Source organism: Schistocerca nitens, chromosome 1 (assembly GCF_023898315.1).
Source record: "Schistocerca nitens isolate TAMUIC-IGC-003100 chromosome 1, iqSchNite1.1, whole genome shotgun sequence".
Taxonomy (NCBI): Eukaryota; Metazoa; Arthropoda; class Insecta; order Orthoptera; family Acrididae; genus Schistocerca; species Schistocerca nitens.
This window is the reverse complement of record NC_064614.1, coordinates 1,143,881,961-1,143,902,432: the sequence shown is the minus strand read 5'-3', so window position 1 is coordinate 1,143,902,432 and position 20,472 is coordinate 1,143,881,961. Positions and strand designations below refer to the sequence as shown.

Here is a 20,472-nt window from a genome sequence, read left to right as displayed (position 1 = left end):
GATGATCTTGGTTAGCACAAGGCAGGCATCTATCATATTCCTTGCTGTCACCTATTGGTTGGACTGTGGACTGTGGAAGACCAGTGTACTAAGCGCAAGTGGCAGACACACACACAACAGCGGAGCCTATCCACTATTGCAGGAGACTGTCTTGGCACCACCCATCATATTGAATATAACAACATGGGAGTCTGGTATGTACTTCCAGTTATTGGGATAGTGTTATTAAGGAAGCTGTTTAAATTAAATTAGCAAGTAACCTTACAAACAGAGATGGTGGGTTTTGTTTAAATTCTGCATGGAATACTGCTCTTTCCCTCCTCAAAAAACAGGGGTGCAGAGTTTATGCTACCTCCACTGTTTGTTATTAACTTCACTACCGACAATTTCTGGTGCCCGTCAGCTTCGGTTTGTGCTGGTGCTACTGTTTATCTTTCCGGAATTATCTGAAAATAGAGTTTTTAGGTCCCCTTGCACAACACTTACTTGCTGCAGTTTTGCCTTGAAAATGGCAATATCGACGGTTATCAATGATGTCACCTGTCTGCATCCCCATAAGTTATTTGAACATTGTATATGCTGGGAGCTACTCAGGTCTCACACAAGCAAAATTTATAACAGCCACATCTTAAAAGAAAACACTGACTGTCTAGAAAAGATTGCAAAAGCTGTAAATCCAAAATTTATTATAAGAGCCAATAATACATACAAAATATACTCATATTTTATGAATGAGTATCCTCTCAGCTGTGTGACTGTATTTGTGATTTCCTGCCAGAAAGGCCACTGTTCATAATAACTGACACAGTCATTGAGTAAAAGAGAAATAATATCTGGTGTTCCCCAAAGAAGTGTTATAGGCCCCTCTGCTATTCCTGATATACATAAATGATTTAGGAGACAATCTGAGCAGTCCTCTTAGATTGTTTGCAGATGATGCCGTCATTTACAGTAAAGTAGTCAGATGATCAAAATGAATTGCAAAATGATTTAGACAAGATATCTGTACAGTGCAAAAAATGACAATTGACTCTAAATCATGAAAAGCATGAAGTCACTCACATGACACTAAAAAGAATCTGCTAAATTTCAATTACAATATAAATCACGCAAATGACAATTGACTCTAAATCATGAAAAGCATGAAGTCACTCACATGACACTAAAAAGAATCTGCTAAATTTCAATTACAATATAAATCACGCAAATCATGAAAAGCATGAAGTCACTGTGAATTCAACTAAATACTTGTGGATTACAGTTACGAATAACTTAAACTGGGACGATCAAATAGATGATGTAGCACGTCTACCAAAATGGCTGCTTACACTAGACCTGTCTGCCCTCTTCTGGAGTACTGCTGTGCAGTGTGGGATCTGCATCAGATAGGATTGACGAAGGACATCGAAAAAGCTCAATGAAGTGTAACTCATTTTGTATTACCCTGAAATAGGGGAGAGTGTGCCACAGATATAATACCTGAATTGGTATTATTAAACCAAAGCCATTTTTCACTGTGGCAGAACCTTCTCATGAAATTTCATTCACCAACTTTCTCCTCTGAATATGAAAATCTCTCTCTGAATATGACACCATCCTGCATAGAGAGAAATGATCATCATAATAAAACCAGAGAAATTAGAGCCTGCACAGAAAGACTGAAGTGTTTGTTTTTCCCATGTGCTGTCTGGGAGTTGAACGGTGGAGAAACAGTTTAAAGGTGGTTCAATGAACTCTCTGCCATACACCTAATTGTGAATTGTGTAGTAACCATGTACGTAGATGTAGAATACATTAATTATGAACTTTCATTATGGTGGAACAAGCTATTTTAAACTATGAAGTAACAAGCTATATTAATGTGTTTTACGGAATTCTCCCACCTGGGATTTCTGGAAGGCCATAGGTGTGAGGCTTCGAACACTGAACTATTAGCAAAGACTGAGAAGCAGAGCATTCCTTGAGATGTTTGATGTGATAAACTATGGGTAAGAAATCATTAAATTAAACTTGATGGTTGTTTTGAACACCACAATGCTTTCTTCAGTTATTGTGCTTCTACTGGAGGTGGTATTCCCTTGCCTTCTTCCAACCAGTGAGGTGACTTATCCAGCAGTTTTCTATGCCTGACAGTTTGTTGGTTTATTTATAACAAACGATTAAAACAGAATAGAAGAGATGACAAAGCCAGCTGGAAGATGAGGTCAAGTTGAGGGTCCTCCAAACCCAGCTCCTGGTGGGAGATGCCCCAACCCAAAACACCCAGCCCCCACCTCGAAAACAGAATAAAAACAACTTTTATGGCAAAAATGGAAAACTAGTTAAATTATCCATGAGTCGGCCACCAATATTAGAGGCAAAGAACACAGAAGAACACGCTTAGCATGGAGGGCCAGGAGGAGGGAGGCATTCCACTAGGATGCAAGCTACTGTCTGCAAGGCTCCGTAACAATACAGAGGGATGTCGCATTACATATAGAAAAATCCAGGGTTAATGGCATGATGAGTTCCTTCCAAAAGCAGTATCATCAAAGTGAATGTTGGATGAGTAACCACTTCTCTAGCCAAATGTTGGTCAGTTTATTCCCTGGGATACAACTTGGGACCAGAGAAATGCAAAAGTAGGCAGTACAAATAAGGTGAGAGAGAAATTATAAACAGCCAATACCATGGAGAGACAAGAGTAACATCAGTCAATAGCCTTTTGACTGCTCACTGACTCACTATAAATTAAAATGCAGCCTAGAAAGGTTTGTATTGTTAAGCAAAGGACTCTTATGGCCAACAGCCCCACTGTGAAAATACTATTCAGACCCTTAAAATGTATTATGGTCCGGGTACTAACTGAGGTGTGTGTGTGTGTGTGTGTGTGTGTGTGTGTGTGTGTGTGTGTGTGCGCGCGCGCGCACGTGTGCCTTGTACCTTGTCAATGCAATCTGACAGAGGATATGAAGGTACAACAGAAGTATACAACTGCCAGTTGCCTCTTTGAAGAATTCGACATGTTAAATGCTCAGTCGGGTGGCGATAGGGAAGTGTCAGGATCACCACAAATTGTCACTATCACAAAGATCATCATGTAGTTACTACTTTAGCAAAGCCATGAGATTTAGTGAAGAGATCATATGGCTGATGGCAAAAAAGATGCCAAGGGCAGCACTGAAGTGGATACGAGTATTGTCCTTGACGACAGAGAGATGAAGACAGGAAAGAAGCTGGTCAATCAGAAGACTCCTACCAGACGACATGGTGCTTCCCCCTGAGGGGAATCTCCAAGCTCCAAGGACGAAAGGGAATATAACTCGTGGATGAAGGTGGTCATCTCAATGTAAGTAAGTGCCCTGCCTGGAGGTAAATAAATGCTACAAATGGTGATCACTGGGATCTTTTGCACTTGCACTTCTATGGCTCCCGATGTGTTATGCAGGGGAATCCATTCCCTGATTATGTCTGTGTGAACCGTGGTGGTGGTGGTGGTGGTGGTGGTGGTGGTGGTGGCGGCGGCGGCGGCAACATGTACAGGATGCTCAACAGCAAGGTGATCAGCACCCTTACTAAAATAATTACAGACAAATGTCTCTATACACAGACTATAACTAGACAAAAGCCAAATTGTATTATCAGGAACTGTGCCTGTTTAATCAGTGGAAATGTAGAAGATGGAGCTATCACCCTAAAGACAAATTAAAATCGTTTACCTGAGAAGCTATGTAAAAGGTTGGACATAACACAATTTATTAAAACACAAACTAAATTTGATTCATCATCTATTTGAAGATGGCAGGTCAACTTGAAAATGGGTTGCAACCCTTATATCTTGGCATAAAATACATCGAGCTAAAATTCACACAGATATCTGTACAGCATAAGCATTAATACTGATGGATCCTCCCATCAGAGGAGGAATCCACATTTCACAGTACAGTGCCCTACACAGAGGCACATTAAAGAGTACTTTCCTCCTGCTGCAGCAGCTGGAAGGAGGAAAGCAATGACTGTTTTATTTGTTTTAATGATCACAGTATGTTGCTCCTCAATCCTAACCATTATTCCTTGCACACACACATGATTCTGTGCCTCAACAGCAAGGTAACTATCTTCATGTTGAGGTGACTGTATGTGTAGGGTCAGCACATTTGGAAATTGTACTTTCCAATCCGGCATCCATAGCTGCTTCATTACCCTGACTTCCCATGTGCCACGGTATGCACTGGAATGACACCTCCTTGCCTTGCATCTCTAACAGGAAAAGAGAGCCGTGAATTATCTACATATACCTCTCCGTTTGACACACATGATGCGTAGGCTCAAAGGCACTTGCAAGTTCGTGCAGATAAGGAATTAGGTAGTATGATTACTTTGCATCAGCTTCAGTATCCTCAAGATCGCATATAATTCAGCACCATACAATGTGAATGTATCAGCTAATCAAATCTTGAGAGCATACTCTGGAAATAAAGCACAGCCAATAGACTCTTCCTGCTCAGACCCATCAGTGTAAACTACAACACAGTTGCAATGCTTGGCTAAAATTCTGGAATACATTGATTTAAACACAGCCTAGGGTATAATTATTTTTGTAATTTGATAAATCTAAAATAATTCTTGTCTCCTTACGCACCAGGGCAGTCAGCGACATGAATCACTACGAAGCACAGGACTCTGATTCGCAGTAAGAGCCACTACATCATGCTGTCAATATTCGCTGCTCCACTGAATGGGGAGCAACAGTATGGAATGCTACTGACTGGGGCCTAGAGTAGGCTGCACACATGTTACACCACGAAGCTCTGCCACTGTATGAAGAGTAGTGGCTCACCAGAGGCTGTGAGTTTGATTGATTCTGTATACTCCTGTTGCCAACCAAATCCCCTCATGTACAGCAATGATTTTTTACAATAAGATGATCTAACTGAGTTGTAAACCCTGCATCTGTAGTCAAGGCAGGACTGGATGCCTTTAGCATTTGGCATTTATTTTCTTCAGATGGGGTAACTGTGTCCAACACTCATCAAATGAGATGCCTGGAAGCGTGAATGAACTTTTAAAATTGAGAACAATGTCCCTCATTTTAAGAATGTGCAGCTGAAAAGGGTGACATGGACAATAGAAATTAACACAAAGCCTCTTCTTTGAAGAAAATTAACCCATTAAGTACCAGTGTCCTATTTTGAGGACAGAGCACATATTTATTTATAAATACACAATAAATTATTAATTTGCAACTATTACTGTTATACGTCATTTGTTGATGCTTTTTATAACAAATGTATGCTTACAGGAAATTAAAAGCAATAATCCTGCCATTAACTGATTACTGAATACTAAGGCACACTTTTCGTTATTACAGGTATTTACTTTATCGACAATTTAGTCATATTTGAAATATGTGGCAAAGATCTTTTTGAGATTAATTATAGTCAACAATGTGTCTTTTAAACTACTTGCATTGTTAGCTCAATTGGAGTTATCTTCTTTGTTTTCCATTGTTATAAAATTTGGTGTACTCGAAATAGGACACTGAGACTTGGTGTTATCATTTCAGTTATTTGTACTGCTGCACGTTCGAATATGAAACTCTGCTACTGCTGATGTATTTTCTATTTAGAACATGGTAATTTTACCAGATTTTGTTGCTGAGGTAAGTAATGACCCCTGTTATATATATTACAGGATATGAAGTTACTTTGAAATTTACAGCGTATTATGAAAGTATATTTATGAATATGTTACCCATTAGTAAATAATACAGTTCCAGATGGATTTTCTGTAGTTTGTGCTGATGTATTATTCTTTCATTTCACTTTATGTTATTACATTTTATTTCATTTCATTTTACATAGATTATAATGGCCTTCAGATCAGATAGATACCTCACTAATGAAGAAATAATAAACAGTGACGCATTCTATAATGCGGTGTCAGATGATCAGGACCATATTGATATCACTGTATGTCCTCCTGAAGTAGACTGTATGACCGATGAAGAAGAAGGTCCAGACGATGTTACTGGAACCGTGGAAGTCTCAGATGTGACAGGGGCTATTGAATTACATTATGTTCCATCATCAGAGAATAACGAAGAAACTGTATGTAAAACTTCACTGCCAAGTACATCCCAAGTTTCCAGAAGTAAATGGAAGAAGAGACATCTTACTGATGAGAAAAGCAATTGGAAAATGACACCTCCAGTTTATACAAGGCTGTCTCAAACTAGTGAGCATGACATCAGCAAAAAGGGAGAGGAACTGAAGGAACAACTTTCCTCCTTGACTCCGAAGGAGATGTTTGAAGAACTGATGAACGAAAACATATACCAGTTCATAGTGAAAGAAACTGTGAGAGATGCACGATTTTATCCTCACAGTTGAAGAAATGAAGGTCATTGTCAGATTTCTTCTTTTTGCTGGCTACCATAAGCTCCCTGCCGAGAAGCTATACTGGTCTGAAGATGAAGATGTGGGCATACCAATTATAAAAACAACTATGTCAAGGAATAAATATCAGAAGTTGAAAACATTGCTTCATTTTCAAGATAATGACTTAGCCAATGAAAACAAACACGACCGCAGATTCAAAATTAGACCTCTCTTGAAAATGATAAATGAATCTTTTCAAAAATTTGGAATAATTGAGGAAATTTGTCAATTGATGAAATGATAGTCAAATACTACGGACGAAGTGGGCTGAAACAGTTTATCTGAGGCAAGCTTATTAGATTTGGCTATAAGTTGTGGTCTCTTTGTGGAGCAACTGGCTACTGTTTCAAATTTGATTTGTACTGTGGAAAGGATCCAGAAGATACTGCAAGGGATGACCTACTATTGGGATCAAGAGTAGTCCTAACCATGCTGGACTGCATTGGAAAACCCGAGAATCATTGTGTGTACTTTGACAATTTCTTCACTAGTAGAGATGATCTGATTCATCTGAGAAACAGCAGCAGATAACGCCTCACAAGAATCTTGACCACCAAAAGTTGAAGAGAAGAAGATATAATCTGAGGAGAAGGCTTCTATGTTGACCCCACAGGAATTAGCTCCCCCCCCCCCCCCCCCATGCCGTTTGATTCCGAATCCATGTCCATTGATGTAGTTCCATACCCACTGGTGACAGATCACAATGCGTGAAGTGGACCCCTCACCTCTCCAAGTGTTCGCATAGTCAGTCTGTCGGCAGCATTAACTCCCAGAGAAAAATTAATCCACGTTGCATGTTGATGTTTTTATGGAGTGTGATGGGAAATGGTACATCACTGTGTTGTCAATAAGAGTGTGTTGTCAAGGAATGTGTAAGATCTGTCATCTTGACTAAAATGGAACCACTCCATAATCTGCTGAAAGAAGACAGCTTCCCAAATATGTTTTCAATATTTTCCACAAATAACAATGGATTGGTAGAGAGAAATGGTCCTCCATTTGTTTGGGCACAAATCAGGAACTGAGGGGGCAGTAACTGTCTGGAGCTTGCTTGGTTTTGTCTGCCTTCTATGATGTAGCCAACATGGGAAAGTTTATAGAACGATAACTATCGGCAGTGAACTGCTGCGTGGCGGGACGGTGCGTGCCTTGTTGCCACCAACAGATAGCTTTGGTTGTTTCACGACAAAGGCACATGCATGTGCATACTCTAGCTCATCCAAGGATAACAAAGCTAGTAAGTTTTCCTTCATTTGTGTGTGTCCATCAAAAGCTAAAAGCTTTCTTTAATCCTAAAATATTTGCAGTCTACAAGAACTTTGCTACAACAGAAAATACAAGATGGCTTACTTCTAAGGAGAAGCAGTTGGCTTGCGACAATGGTCCATTAGAATGGCAGTTACAATCTAGCAGTGATGCACGAATCCCTACTTGATGAATGAGTTATTCCAAACAGGGGAAAGTACACACATTCAAATTCCAAATTGTTCCTTTAAAAATTTTAAGAGACTGGGGAAAAAGATATGAATAAGGCATCAATCTGATGTGTCAATTTGTCTCTGTTTTCTAATGCTAAAAATATTTTTTTTCTTCAGAATGAACATAAATCATAGCAAAACCACTTACTAATTGATAAATGCATATGAATTTGATGAACAAATTGTGTTTTGTTACTTTGTTCAAAGCATCAGAGCGTTAGAAAGTTGCAAATTTGGAGGCGACCTAATGAAACTAAATTGTTAAGAGTCATGGTAAACATAAATATATAGTAGGGATATAATAGAGGGAAACATTCCACGCGGGAAAATGTATCTGAAAACAAAGATGATGTGACTTACCATACGAAAGCGCTGGCAGGTAGATAGATACACAAACACACACATACGTACACACAAAATTCAAGCTTTCGCAACCAACGGTTGCTTCGCTCCTTCCCTCTTTCCTGACGAAACAACCATTGGTTGCGAAAGCTTGAATTTGGTGTGTATGTATGTGTTTGTTTGTGTATCTATCGACCTGCCAGTGATTTCGTATGGTAAGTCACATCATCTCTGTTTTTAGATATAAATATATAGCAGAAAATTCAAAAAAGCTTACTAACTTGAGCTCCAACAATTCCATTTCCACCATAGAAGTTATCGGCATACATGTGCATAGATCCTCCTTTTCCTCTTGCACAGCCTGACTTCCTCCCCGTAAGCTCTGACAGAACGGCTGATGGTGGAATTCCCATCAGGTAAGTCCAACCATGAGCTCTGTAGGCAGTGATTACACTGTCCTGTGGCCTGAGAGCAGCTTTCATTCCCACTGCAACTGCCTCCTACAAAGGTGTAAGAATTCATGGTAAGGCACCACAAGTCAAATATTAGTCTCCTAGTACACAAACACAAGATAAATTTTCTTTATTAACCATACCTGACCAGAATACAAGTGACAAAATCCGCGTACAATTTTTTCCTTGTATAAATTGCCTGCAGCCGATTCCATACGACGGATAACGTGCATATGCTTATACAACGTAAGTGCTTCATCACGTGTCACACTAACTTTTGTAGTTGGGCCAGAATCGAGTTTGTGTAGACGAAATGGCTAAAATATATTTGTGGCATTAAAGACAGCTTTAGAAGGCTTGACACAGGTATTCAGCATAATTTATATAATTCTTATTAATGCAGTACTGTACCTTTGTTTCAAAGTCTGCTTTAGTTGCAAAATTGCTCTTGCTTCCAAAAAATGATGAAAGAGCTTTCTGAAAAAGAGAGGGAGGACATTTATTATGGTCTAATGTAAAAAATTGGCTGCCAGCACAATAAAAAACCATCACTCTGCACACAGAATACCCAGTTGTGCACAAAGAGGCAACTCTACAGTAAAGAAGAATAACACAACTCACTACTTTATTGGAGAGGAAAGTTGCTACTGACCATATAGCGGAGATGCCGAGTTGCGATAGGCACGACAAAAAGATCCACACAATTATAGCTTTCGGCCATTAAGGCCTTTGTCAGCAATAGACACACGTACACACACACGCACACACACACTCACGCAAACACAACTTGCATACACGTCTGCAGTCTCAGACAACTGAAACCACCACTTTTTTGCTGTGCCTACCACAACTCGGCATCTCCGTTATATGGTGATTAGCAACTTTCCTTCTCTAATATTGTTACATTCCACCATGGATTTTCCATTGTTTGATAACTCATTACTTGGCAGTTTCAACTAGTGGGGAACAAACACACATTTACTTTGCACAGTATCACAAACAAATTTCATGAAGTGCAAATTTTTGTGAACAAATTCTAATGAAATACATTTCTTTAAGAATGCGTATCCACACAAATATGATGATATTTTTATTTTATTGCAAGGTTAAGAGAAAAATCAAGCAATAAAATGCAACATTAAAGGTTGCTGCATATATTTTTAATGTGGAATTTATGTCTGTCAACACAGCAGCATTTTTGGACCACTATTCACCATTTCACGTCTGATCTGCTATTTCAAGTACCAAGCTCACAGTTACACAGAGGAATGTAACAATGTTACATTCATATTTTATGAACAATGTTAAAAAATCTAGCATGTAGGTACCAAATGCCTTAAGTGAAAACCAGAAAAATACGTTTATGATTATGAGGGAACTTTTCCTTGCTTGTCATGAATTAAGTTATCAATAAAAGTGAATATTATTATAAATGATTGTCATGGTCTCTTTATATCAACATTTGTAGAAGATAAAATAGAGGACATTAAAAAAACTAATGATAGTTCTGTTGGCTGGTGCTTTACAGTGCAAAACTGCTAAGGTCATAAGTGCCCGCGTCATAATGTAAGAAAAAACAAGTACTACGTAATAACCTGAGGTGAAAAAGCAAAAATGCAATCAAGCAACTTTAAAAGATAAGCAGGTAAGGACAAGGAGGTCCATAGCGAAAATTTATCAAATCATCATCGAGATGGTGGATGTCCCAATCGGGGGTATCAAATTTGCTTCGCCATGCTGCTGCAGTGAATAAAAACTAAGACACAATCAACAGAATGCGTGTCTTCAGCTAAAACATCTAACAAAGTTGAGGGCAAACACAGATTTGAATGTAAACAGTTAAGAAATGGACACATGATCAGGAAGTTGCGCACTGTCAAGGGTTGCGAGCAGTAAGAGATGTGGGAAGACCAACAGAAGAGGGAATGGACCGAGATATAGGGATGGGGGAGAAATTCCTGGCACTGCCAGAAATTAACACAGACAGTACTATCAGCAGAAACCCGGAATCCATTGTCAATGCTCCATGAATAGACATGATCCAGACATTCCTGAAGACTCTGCTCAAGTAGAGGGGTTCATTAAGAGCTGCAGAAGATAGAAATGTCATCAATGAAAAGAGAGGCTGATATACCTGGTGGGAGACAATAGTGTTAATGATTATGGCAAATAATACGATACTGAGCACGGAACTCTGAGTCATCCCGTTCTCTTAAATAAAAGTGTCCAACAGAACCAAGTCCACAAATACCTTAAAAACACAATCTTTTAAAAATTCCCAGACAAAAAGGGGCAGGTGACCGGGAAGCCATACTCTTGCATAATATGGAGGATACCCGTCCTCCAGCAAGTGTCATATGCCTTCTCCAAATCAAAAAATATGACCACAGTTTGGCAATTCTACAAAAAACTGTTCATAATATGAGTTGACACAGTGATAAGATGATCAACTGCAGAGTAATGCCTACAGAATCCACGCTGGTTAGTGAGGAGATTCTGAGACTTGAGCAACCACACTAGCTGACCATTAATCATATGTTCCATCACCTTGAAGACATTACTGGTGAGGGAAATTGGGCGCCAGATGGAAGGAAGGTGTTTGACGTTACCAGTCTTAGGTATGGGAATGACAATAGCGTTACACCAGTGACTGGGAAATGTGCCATACATCCAAATGCAGTTATATGTATGGAGGAAAAAACTTAAACCCTCCAGAGATAGGTGTTGCAACATCAGAATGTTAATGCCATCTGGTCCTGGAGCGGATGACTGGGATGAAGAGAATGAATGTTTAAGCTCCCTCAGTAAAAGCAGTATTGTAACATTCACGGTTATGGGATGAAACAGATACTGTCCTTGCCTCTGCCACCTGATTCGGAGGGAGGAAGGCAGGATGGTAGGTGAAACTCAAATTGTCTGCGAAATATCGGCCCAAGGTGTTGGAGATATCAACATGATCTACAATGACATTGTTCACCATGGTCAGATCAGAAAGTGGGGAATGAACTGGGGTTTCTGAAAGCCATCAGAGATTATCCCAAACAGCAGAAGAGGGTGTAAAGCTGTTAAAAGAGCTTTGAAAAGAAAGCAAACTAGCTTTTTTGTTATCACTGAAAATTTGGTAATGTTGCATATGTAGCTGTTTATATGGATAGCTGATACAGTTCACCATTGTGGGATGGTGTTTAAAAATGCAGATAGCTTGTGTCCAGGTGCAGTTTGCATCACGGCATGCTTCAGTCCACCAGTGGACAGGGGTATGTTGGTGCGAGAAAGATATGAGAGGTATGCAACATTCTGTGGCTGTAAGGATAGTGCTTGTAAGGTATTCTACCTGGTCACCAATGCAGAAGAAATGGCTTGTATTGAAAGTGGCCAGTAAGGAGCACAGCTGCCAGTCAGTTTGAATAGCTGCAAGTTGGTTTGCCTCACAGATAGGATAGGCATTAACAAACAAATGACACATGGGAAATTGTCACTTGAGTGTGTGTTGGAGAGAACAGAGTACTCGAGACGATGAGCAAGCTGAGCAGTACATATTGAAAGGTCCAAGTTGGAAAAGAAGTCCGTGGAATCGAAAATAAATATGGGTGTACCCAGGTTCAAACAGATTAGATTGAGCTGGTTGAAGATATCTACTAGGAGAGAGCCTCTCTGACAGAGGCATGGAGAGCCCCAAAGGCAATGGCAGGCATCAAAATCGCCGCAGCAAAAATGGAGGAGTAAGTTGAGCAATAACTTGCAAAATGTCTGCCCTGGTGACAGCAGAAGATGAGGGTAAGTAGATGTTGCAAAGAGACAAGGTGAAACCAGGAAGGAAAAGACAGACAGTAACAACTTGAAGATGGGTATGCAAAGAAATACTGTGACTATACATGTCATCTCTAATGAGCAACATGACTACCTGATGATCCGGAGTCTCAACCTCTGGGGGAAGTTCAAAACAGACTGAATTTAAGTGTGGGGTGTGAAAGTGATCGTGAGGGTGTAATTATGTTTCCTGGAGGCAGGAAACAACAGGAGAGTATGATCCCAAGAGGAGCTGTAATTAAAACCTATTGGCTCCTATGTTGCAAACTCATTGCAGAATAACCACGTCCGATGACAGGAGATGGGTCAAATAAGGGGGCAGTCACAGAGGTGGCTGCCAAGTTCCAGAACATTCACAATGACCAGCTTCAGAGATAGGAGGATCCTGGTCCACTAGTTCGACAGAGGTGTTGGTATTTGCCTTCGGCTGGCCAGTGGAGGGGTTGTTGATGGTGCATCCCAGTGAAACGGAGATTGTCTGGGTGAGGGTATAGCATGGTGACATCGCTGAGGAAGAATGTCAAGGTGGAGAAAGGGAAGATCACCTTTGTTTGACTGCTTGGAACCTTCTGCCGAAATTTTTACAAAGGTACAGACGGTGTTTAGAAAGGATAGATTGCATGCAACCGGTGGTGGAGTGTTCGTCGCTGTTAGTAGTAGTTTATCCTGTAGTGAAGTAGAAGTGGATAGTTCCTGTGAATTATTATGGGTGGAGGTTACACTCAACAACCGAGCTAGGTTAATAATTGGCTCCTTTTAGCGACCTCCCGAGACAGCAGCGTTAGTGGCAGAACAACTGAGAGAAAATTTGGAATACATTTCACATAAATTTCCTCAGCATGTTATAGTCTTAGGTGGAGATTTCAATTTACCAGATATAGACTGGGACACTCAGATGTTTAGGACGGGTGGTAGGGACAGAGCATCGAGTGACATTATACTGAGTGCACTATCCGAAAATTACCTCGAGCAATTAAACAGAGAACCGACTCGTGGAGATAACATCTTGGACCTACTGATAACAAACAGACCCGAACTTTTCGACTCTGTAAGTGCAGAACAGGGAATCAGTGATCATAAGGCCATTGCAGCATCCCTGAATATGGAAGTTAATAGGAATATAAAAAAAGGGAGGAAGGTTTATCTGTTTAGCAAGAGTAATAGAAGGCAGATTTCAGACTACCTAACAGATCAAAACGAAAATTTCTGTTCCGACACTGACAATGTTGAGTGTTTATGGAAAAAGTTCAAGGCAATCGTAAAATGTGTTTTAGACAGGCACATGCCGAGTAAAACTGTGAGGGACGGGAAAAACCCACCGTGGTACAACAACGAAGTTAGGAAACTACTGCGAAAGCAAAGAGAGCTTCACTCCAAGTTTAAACGCAGCCAAACCCTCTCAGACAAACAGAAGCTAAGCGATGTCAAAGTTAGCGTAAGGAGGGCTATGCGAGAAGCGTTCAGTGAATTCGAAAGTAAAATTCTATGTACCGACTTGACAGAAAATCCTAGGAAGTTCTGGTCTTATGTTAAATCAGTAAGTGGCTCGAAACAGCATATCCAGACACTCCGGGATGATGATGGCATTGAAACAGAGGATGACACGCGTAAAGCTGAAATACTAAACACCTTTTTCCAAAGCTGTTTCACAGAGGAAGACCGCACTGCAGTTCCTTCTCTAAATCCTCGCACAAATGAAAAAATGGCTGACATCGAAATAAGTGTCCAAGGAATAGAAAAGCAACTGGAATCACTCAACAGAGGAAAGTCCACTGGACCTGACGGGATACCAATTCGATTCTACACAGAGTACGCAAAAGAACTTGCCCCCCTTCTAACAGCCGTGTACCGCAAGTCTCTAGAGGAACGGAGGGCTCCAAATGATTGGAAAAGAGCACAGGTAGTCCCAGTCTTTAAGAAGGGTCGTCGAGCAGATGCGCAAAACTATAGACCTATATCTCTGACGTCGATCTGTTGTAGAATTTTAGAACATGTTTTTTGCTCGAGTATCATGTCGTTTTTGGAAACCCAGAATCTGCTATGTAGGAATCAACATGGATTCCGGAAACAGCGATCGTGTGAGACCCAAATCGCGTTCTTTGTTCATGAGACCCAGAAAATATTAGATACAGGCTCCCAGGTAGATGCTATTTTTCTTGACTTCCGGAAGGCGTTCGATACAGTTCCGCACTGTCGCCTGATAAACAAAGTAAGAGCCTACGGAATATCAGACCAGCGGTGTGGCTGGATTGAAGAGTTTTTAGCAAACAGAACACAGCATGTTGTTATCAATGGAGAGACGTCTACAGACGTTAAAGTAACCTCTGGCGTGCCACAGGGGAGTGTTATGGGACCATTGCTTTTCACAATATATATAAATGACCTAGTAGATAGTGTCGGAAGTTCCATGCGGCTTTTCGCGGATGATGCTGTAGTATACAGAGAAGTTACAGCATTAGAAAATTGTAGCGAAATGCAGGAAGATCTGCAGCGGATAGGCACTTGGTGCAGGGAGTGGCAACTGTCCCTTAACATAGACAAATGTAATGTGTTGCGAATACATAGAAAGAAGGATCCTTTATTGTATGATTATATGATAGCGGAACAAACACTGGTAGCAGTTACTTCTGTAAAATATCTGGGAGTATGTGTGCGGAACGATTTGAAGTGGAATGATCATATAAAATTAATTGTTGGTAAGGCGGGTACCAGGTTGAGATTCATTGGGAGAGTGCTTAGAAAATGTAGTCCATCAACAAAGGAGGTGGCTTACAAAACACTCGTTCGACCTATACTTGAGTATTGCTTATCAGTGTGGGATCCATACCAGATCGGGTTGACGGAGGAGATAGAGAAGATCCAAAGAAGAGCGGCGCGTTTCATCACAGGGTTATTTGGTAACCGTGATAGCGTTACGAGATGTTTAATAAACTCAAGTGGCAGACTCTGCAAGAGAGGCGCTCTGCATCGCGGTGTAGCTTGCTCGCCAGGTTTCGTGAGGGTGCGTTTCTGGATGAGGTATCGAATATATTGCTTCCCCCTACTTATACCTCCCGAGGGGATCACGAATGTAAAATTAGAGAGATTAGAGCGCGCGCGGAGGCTTTCAGACAGTCGTTCTTCCCGTGAACCATACGCGACTGGAACAGGAAAGGGAGGTAATGACAGTGGCACATAAAGTGCCCTCCGCCACACACCGTTGGGTGGCTTGCGGAGTATAAATGTAGATGTAGATGTAGGGTTTGTCAGGTGCAGACCCAGATGTTGGTTGGCGAGGTGTGCGCAGTGAGTCATTGAGGGAGTACTCTCTTTGGATTTCCATGCTTCAGTTTGTGAGGCATGAGATTTTGTTGCCATAGGCGAAGGTTTGTTGGTATGGTGTGCACCCTTAGAGGTTGAAGATTAGGGTGCGACATTGGAGCTGGACTATTTCACAACCATGGCACTAAACTGGAAGCCACAAGTCTGTGTAAACAAGTCCTACGTAGGTTGAGGTGTAGTGAGAACTGTACTACAACTGTCAGAGGGTGGTGTACAAGGTTTGCGGCTAGCCAACCTTTTCCGTGCAACATGAGTAGGAATCTTTTACTTTCAGATCTCCTGAATGGTTCTCTCATTGAGGTAGACTGCACAGTCGCAGGAGGAGACAGCATGATCATCCTTGCAGTTGATACAGTGAGGGGAAGGAGGTGACACTCACTCTCATGAGCATCCCTGCCTCAGGCTATGTATTTGGCTGCATTTTCACGAGATTCATGGGTGTGATTGCAGCGCTGACATTTATAGCAATGCTGGGATTCGAGATTATGGTCTACCAGTAGTAGCTTCATAGCCAGTCTTAATACTTGATGGAAGTACCACATGGTCAAGTGTGATGAATAGAGTGCAGATTGGCACTAATTCTTTATCAATCCTTTTCATGACAAGGCGAACTGCAGTCACTCCCTAGTCAGTGAGATAGGCTGTTATTTCAGCCTTGGTCAGGCCATCAGTCAACTGCGTATATGACACCACAGGAGGAATTCAGAGTGCAGTGGGCCTCCACTTGAATAGGATGGCTGTGGAGAAGTGCATTAATTAGTTTCTGTGCTTGTAAAGCACTATCGTCTCCAAAAGCAAGGTCCAGTATGCAACTGAGAACAAGGCTTCATAGGACCAGTAATTGCATCTACACCCTTCTGAACATCAAATGGATGAACTGTTGTGAAATTATGACCATCCTTCATGTGTGACACCACGAGGTATCAGGATGCAGGTGGGAGAGGCGTCGATTCTTTCATCTCAACGTATTTACAGTTCTGATATGAGGAACTCATTGTGGAGAAACACCCCACAATTGCCAGTGTCTCTGACAGTGTGCTCCTTCATGCTGGGAGTGGGAACCCCTCCTCAGGGGGGGGGGGGGGGAAGAGGGGGGGGGGGCTCACCTGTCTTACGTGATTGTCCACACCTCAGGTCACATCTACTGGACTCTATACAGAGGAACCAATTGGCATAGAGGAAGGTACCAACTCAGGCAATCACCCCTCCTGGGTGTGGCCTTTACCAGGGGGTATGTATGAGCCCTACTTGTGACCTAGGACTGGGAATTACGTTACCCAGTCACCTTTCACGTGTCAAACACGTGGGCTGGCCTTCAGGAACACTCAGGGAGGAAGAAGGAAAAGAAAAAGAGAGACCTCAAATGCATAAGCAGACAAAGAGCAAGAAAAGGAAGGACAGGACAAATCCATACACAGTTTTACCAAGAATTTCAGTTTCCCGAAGAAGGTGCTTGGTCCTCAAAGGGAGGGGAAATGAATAGCAGGAGGATAGACATGAAGCATGGAAAGGGAAGTGGCACTGCAAAGGCTTGGGCCCCATGGTAGCGAAGCAAGTACTCACCAAAGAGTGGTGAGCCCCCGGAGGGGGTGCGGGGGCACAGATGACAGTGTGATGTGCAGTTAAGCTATGATTGATTTCTATATGTTACTAAATTGAAACAAAACTGTTATAATAAAATGCTACAATTTTTATACTGCACCACAATAATTTACAGCATAGCTTCCCAGTCACAGATGTAGACTATAATGTTGTTATAATACATAACATCATTGATTACATACTCAGGTACATAAGGTAACATTTACAGTTATAAATGGGCTGATGTTCACAGTGCTGTTACCCATAACGGACAGTATGACATATTGACTCACTACCCAATGTTAACAATGGGAAAAAGAGAACTACAATGGAGTGAAATGTGTAATGAGTAAGATGTCAATTCTAGATTTAGATCATTTCCATATGCACCTTTCTCCACTTTTAACAGCTGTTGATAAAGACTCAAATATGACATCATATCATCAAAGAAACAATTAACAACTAAAGTAATGCAAATGTCAAATTTCAAGGGAATGAAACTATATACAAAATTATTACAAAAGCAAAGTGCCTACAACTGCTCTAATACTGTAAAACCTTGTTTAAAGTTTTTTAAAGCAAAAATTTGAACATAATGTTATAATATTTGTATATGCAGTAAAATTTCACTTAATAAACACTTCTCAATAGCGGACTTCTCTCAACAGTGGACATTTTAAAATGCCCTTGCAAAATAACAGTAGCCATTACGGTAAAATTCTCCCTAACAGCAGAAAATCTCAATAATAGACATGGATGCTGAACTGTATCCCCCAACAACAGTTAAATAATGGACAGCATGAAAGAATAGATGGTTGTGTAAAGTAAATGGCAACAATCATTATCATACTTTTGAATGTTTGTAAGTTGAAGTACACACTGTTTCTAATGTCATGCAAGAGAGCTTATGTACTGTAGTGTTAAGCTGTCACAAAAACATTGATTGAAAAGCTCACCATCATCAAGTATATAGAAAGGAAAGCTTAGTGTTAGAGATATGGCTACAACTCGTGCTGCTGTAGAAACAGAGATCAGTGAAATTTTAAGAAACAAAAAGGACATTCCAAAATTGTGGGCTGAAAATGATATCAGTAGACAAGTTTATTCCCGAACACACCAGGTTTAGAAATTAACAATTTGACTTTTGAATGGTTCTGCCAGCTCGCAGAAATAACTTGTCAGTTAGTGGTCTCTGATCTGTGAGACAGCATCTGCAACTGGCAAGGATTTAGGACTTCGTGATTTTAAACACCTGTACGCTGATTTGACAAATTTAGGAGTAGACACAACATCTCTTTTCTACCTGTGTGTGATAAATCCAGTTCAGTGGATGAAAACATTGTGTCAGATTGGCAAAAATGGATAACAGGAATTTATGGGAGTTACAAAGAAAAACATTTTTAACTTTGACAAGGCTAGTCTTTTCTTCAGAATTCTTTCCACTAAATCATTTACCTTGAAAGGATACAACATTTAGAAAGAACGAGTCACTGTTTCACTGTGTGCTAATACGATGAGCAAATTTTAAAAGCCTTTAATTATTGGTAAGGTTGCAAAGCCTAGATGTTTTAAGGGTATTGTCTTGGGTAAACTGAAAATGAAGTGGTATGCTAATAAATGATTTTGGATGACGAGGGCAATAATCAGTGAATGGTTGATGGCATCTGACAGAAGAATGGGGGAAAAAAAAGTAATTTTGTTTATGGATAATGCCACTCACCACTGCAGTGGTGCACTAAAAAATGTAAGAATTTCTTTCTGCTGCCAAATTCAACTGCACATTTTCAATTACTGAATGAGGAAATAATTCAAAATTTCAAAGTGTTTTACAGGTGTAAAGTGTTGAGACATTTTGTCTCACAGACAGACAATGTTGAATCAAAGTATGAACTCCAGAAATCTGTCAGGGTACTGCATGCAATTCTGTGGATTTCTTCAGCCTTAAAACAAGTAACATGTATCACATTGGCAATTTTTTCAAGAAGGCAGGGTTCATCTTTAATGACTGCCCTTCAGCAACTAATGACAGTGTAAAAAAAAAAAAACTTAAAGAACATCAGCAAAAACTTGAGACTATAGTAGAGGAATCTGGTGGCTCTGAAGGATATCCCAATATTGATTATCCAGTGTTCACAGAAGTTACATCAACTAGTATAAGTGAATTCATACAAGAGCTTCATCAAGAAGGGTGAGGTGACAATGTTGAGAATAGACAACAGGATTGAATTGAACCAGACTTTAATCCAGTTTCAAGTAAGCAGGCAGCTGAAAAAGCAAGAAAATTTAAACACTACCTTTTAGAAAAGTGATGAAGAGGGACTCAGTTTAACTTTAGCAGTTAAAACATGTACCGAGTTGACAATTATAAGTGACTCTTGTTCAGAGAAAAATACATGATTATTTCGAACCAACCATCTAGAACGTATGAAAAAAAATTTTAATACTGTATTATACTAGTGTATGACGGATATTTTAATGAAGTACTGTACTTCAATGAAGATGAATTTTCACTAATTTACTTATACAGTATACTGCAGTACAATTTTCCCCATACATGTATGTTATTCAGAAGTTTTACTGTATTATAATATTTTTAATAATAATTTACTGACAATTAGATGCTCGTAGAAGATTAGGATACTTTTTACTGTCATTCTTCACCTCTCCCATTTGATTTCTTTGTGCAGACTTGCTAACAGATCTTGAACACAATGAAAAGTAATGTTCTGTTCAGTGAGAAACTGCTATAATAATCCAAAAACACATACCCATCTTCTCAATGACTAATAAAATTTGGCGGACAGGTTTATGACAGTGATGCACGCGCGATCTCTCTCTCTCTCTCTCTCTCTCTCTCTCTCTCTCTCACACACACACACACACACACACACAAACACACAAGCTCTTTTAGTGTGAAACTAGTTTTTCGTAATTACCATAGAGAGTTCCATGAAGTCTGGTAACACATTGGCTGCAACTTCTTTACTCACTTTGTACCATGTTCCAAACTGGCAGCATTGCAAAAAATCAGCAGCGCAATGACTCAGCTCACATATTTCAAAGAGATTA

At 40.3% G+C, this 20,472-nt stretch overlaps 1 protein-coding gene across 1 annotated transcript in view; it reads right to left on the bottom strand.

Moving 5' to 3' along the window:
- LOC126199658 (pyruvate dehydrogenase E1 component subunit alpha, mitochondrial-like) overlaps positions 1–20,472 on the bottom strand; it is a 97,688-nt gene that overhangs the window by 58,001 nt on the left and 19,215 nt on the right. The window contains exons 2-4 of the mRNA XM_049936590.1: positions 9,103–9,168; positions 8,835–9,008; positions 8,521–8,739 (exon numbers count right to left, since the gene is read on the bottom strand). Of these exons, the coding sequence (XP_049792547.1) occupies positions 8,521–8,739; positions 8,835–9,008; positions 9,103–9,168 (459 nt within the window). The remainder of the gene's footprint in view (positions 1–8,520; positions 8,740–8,834; positions 9,009–9,102; positions 9,169–20,472) is intronic.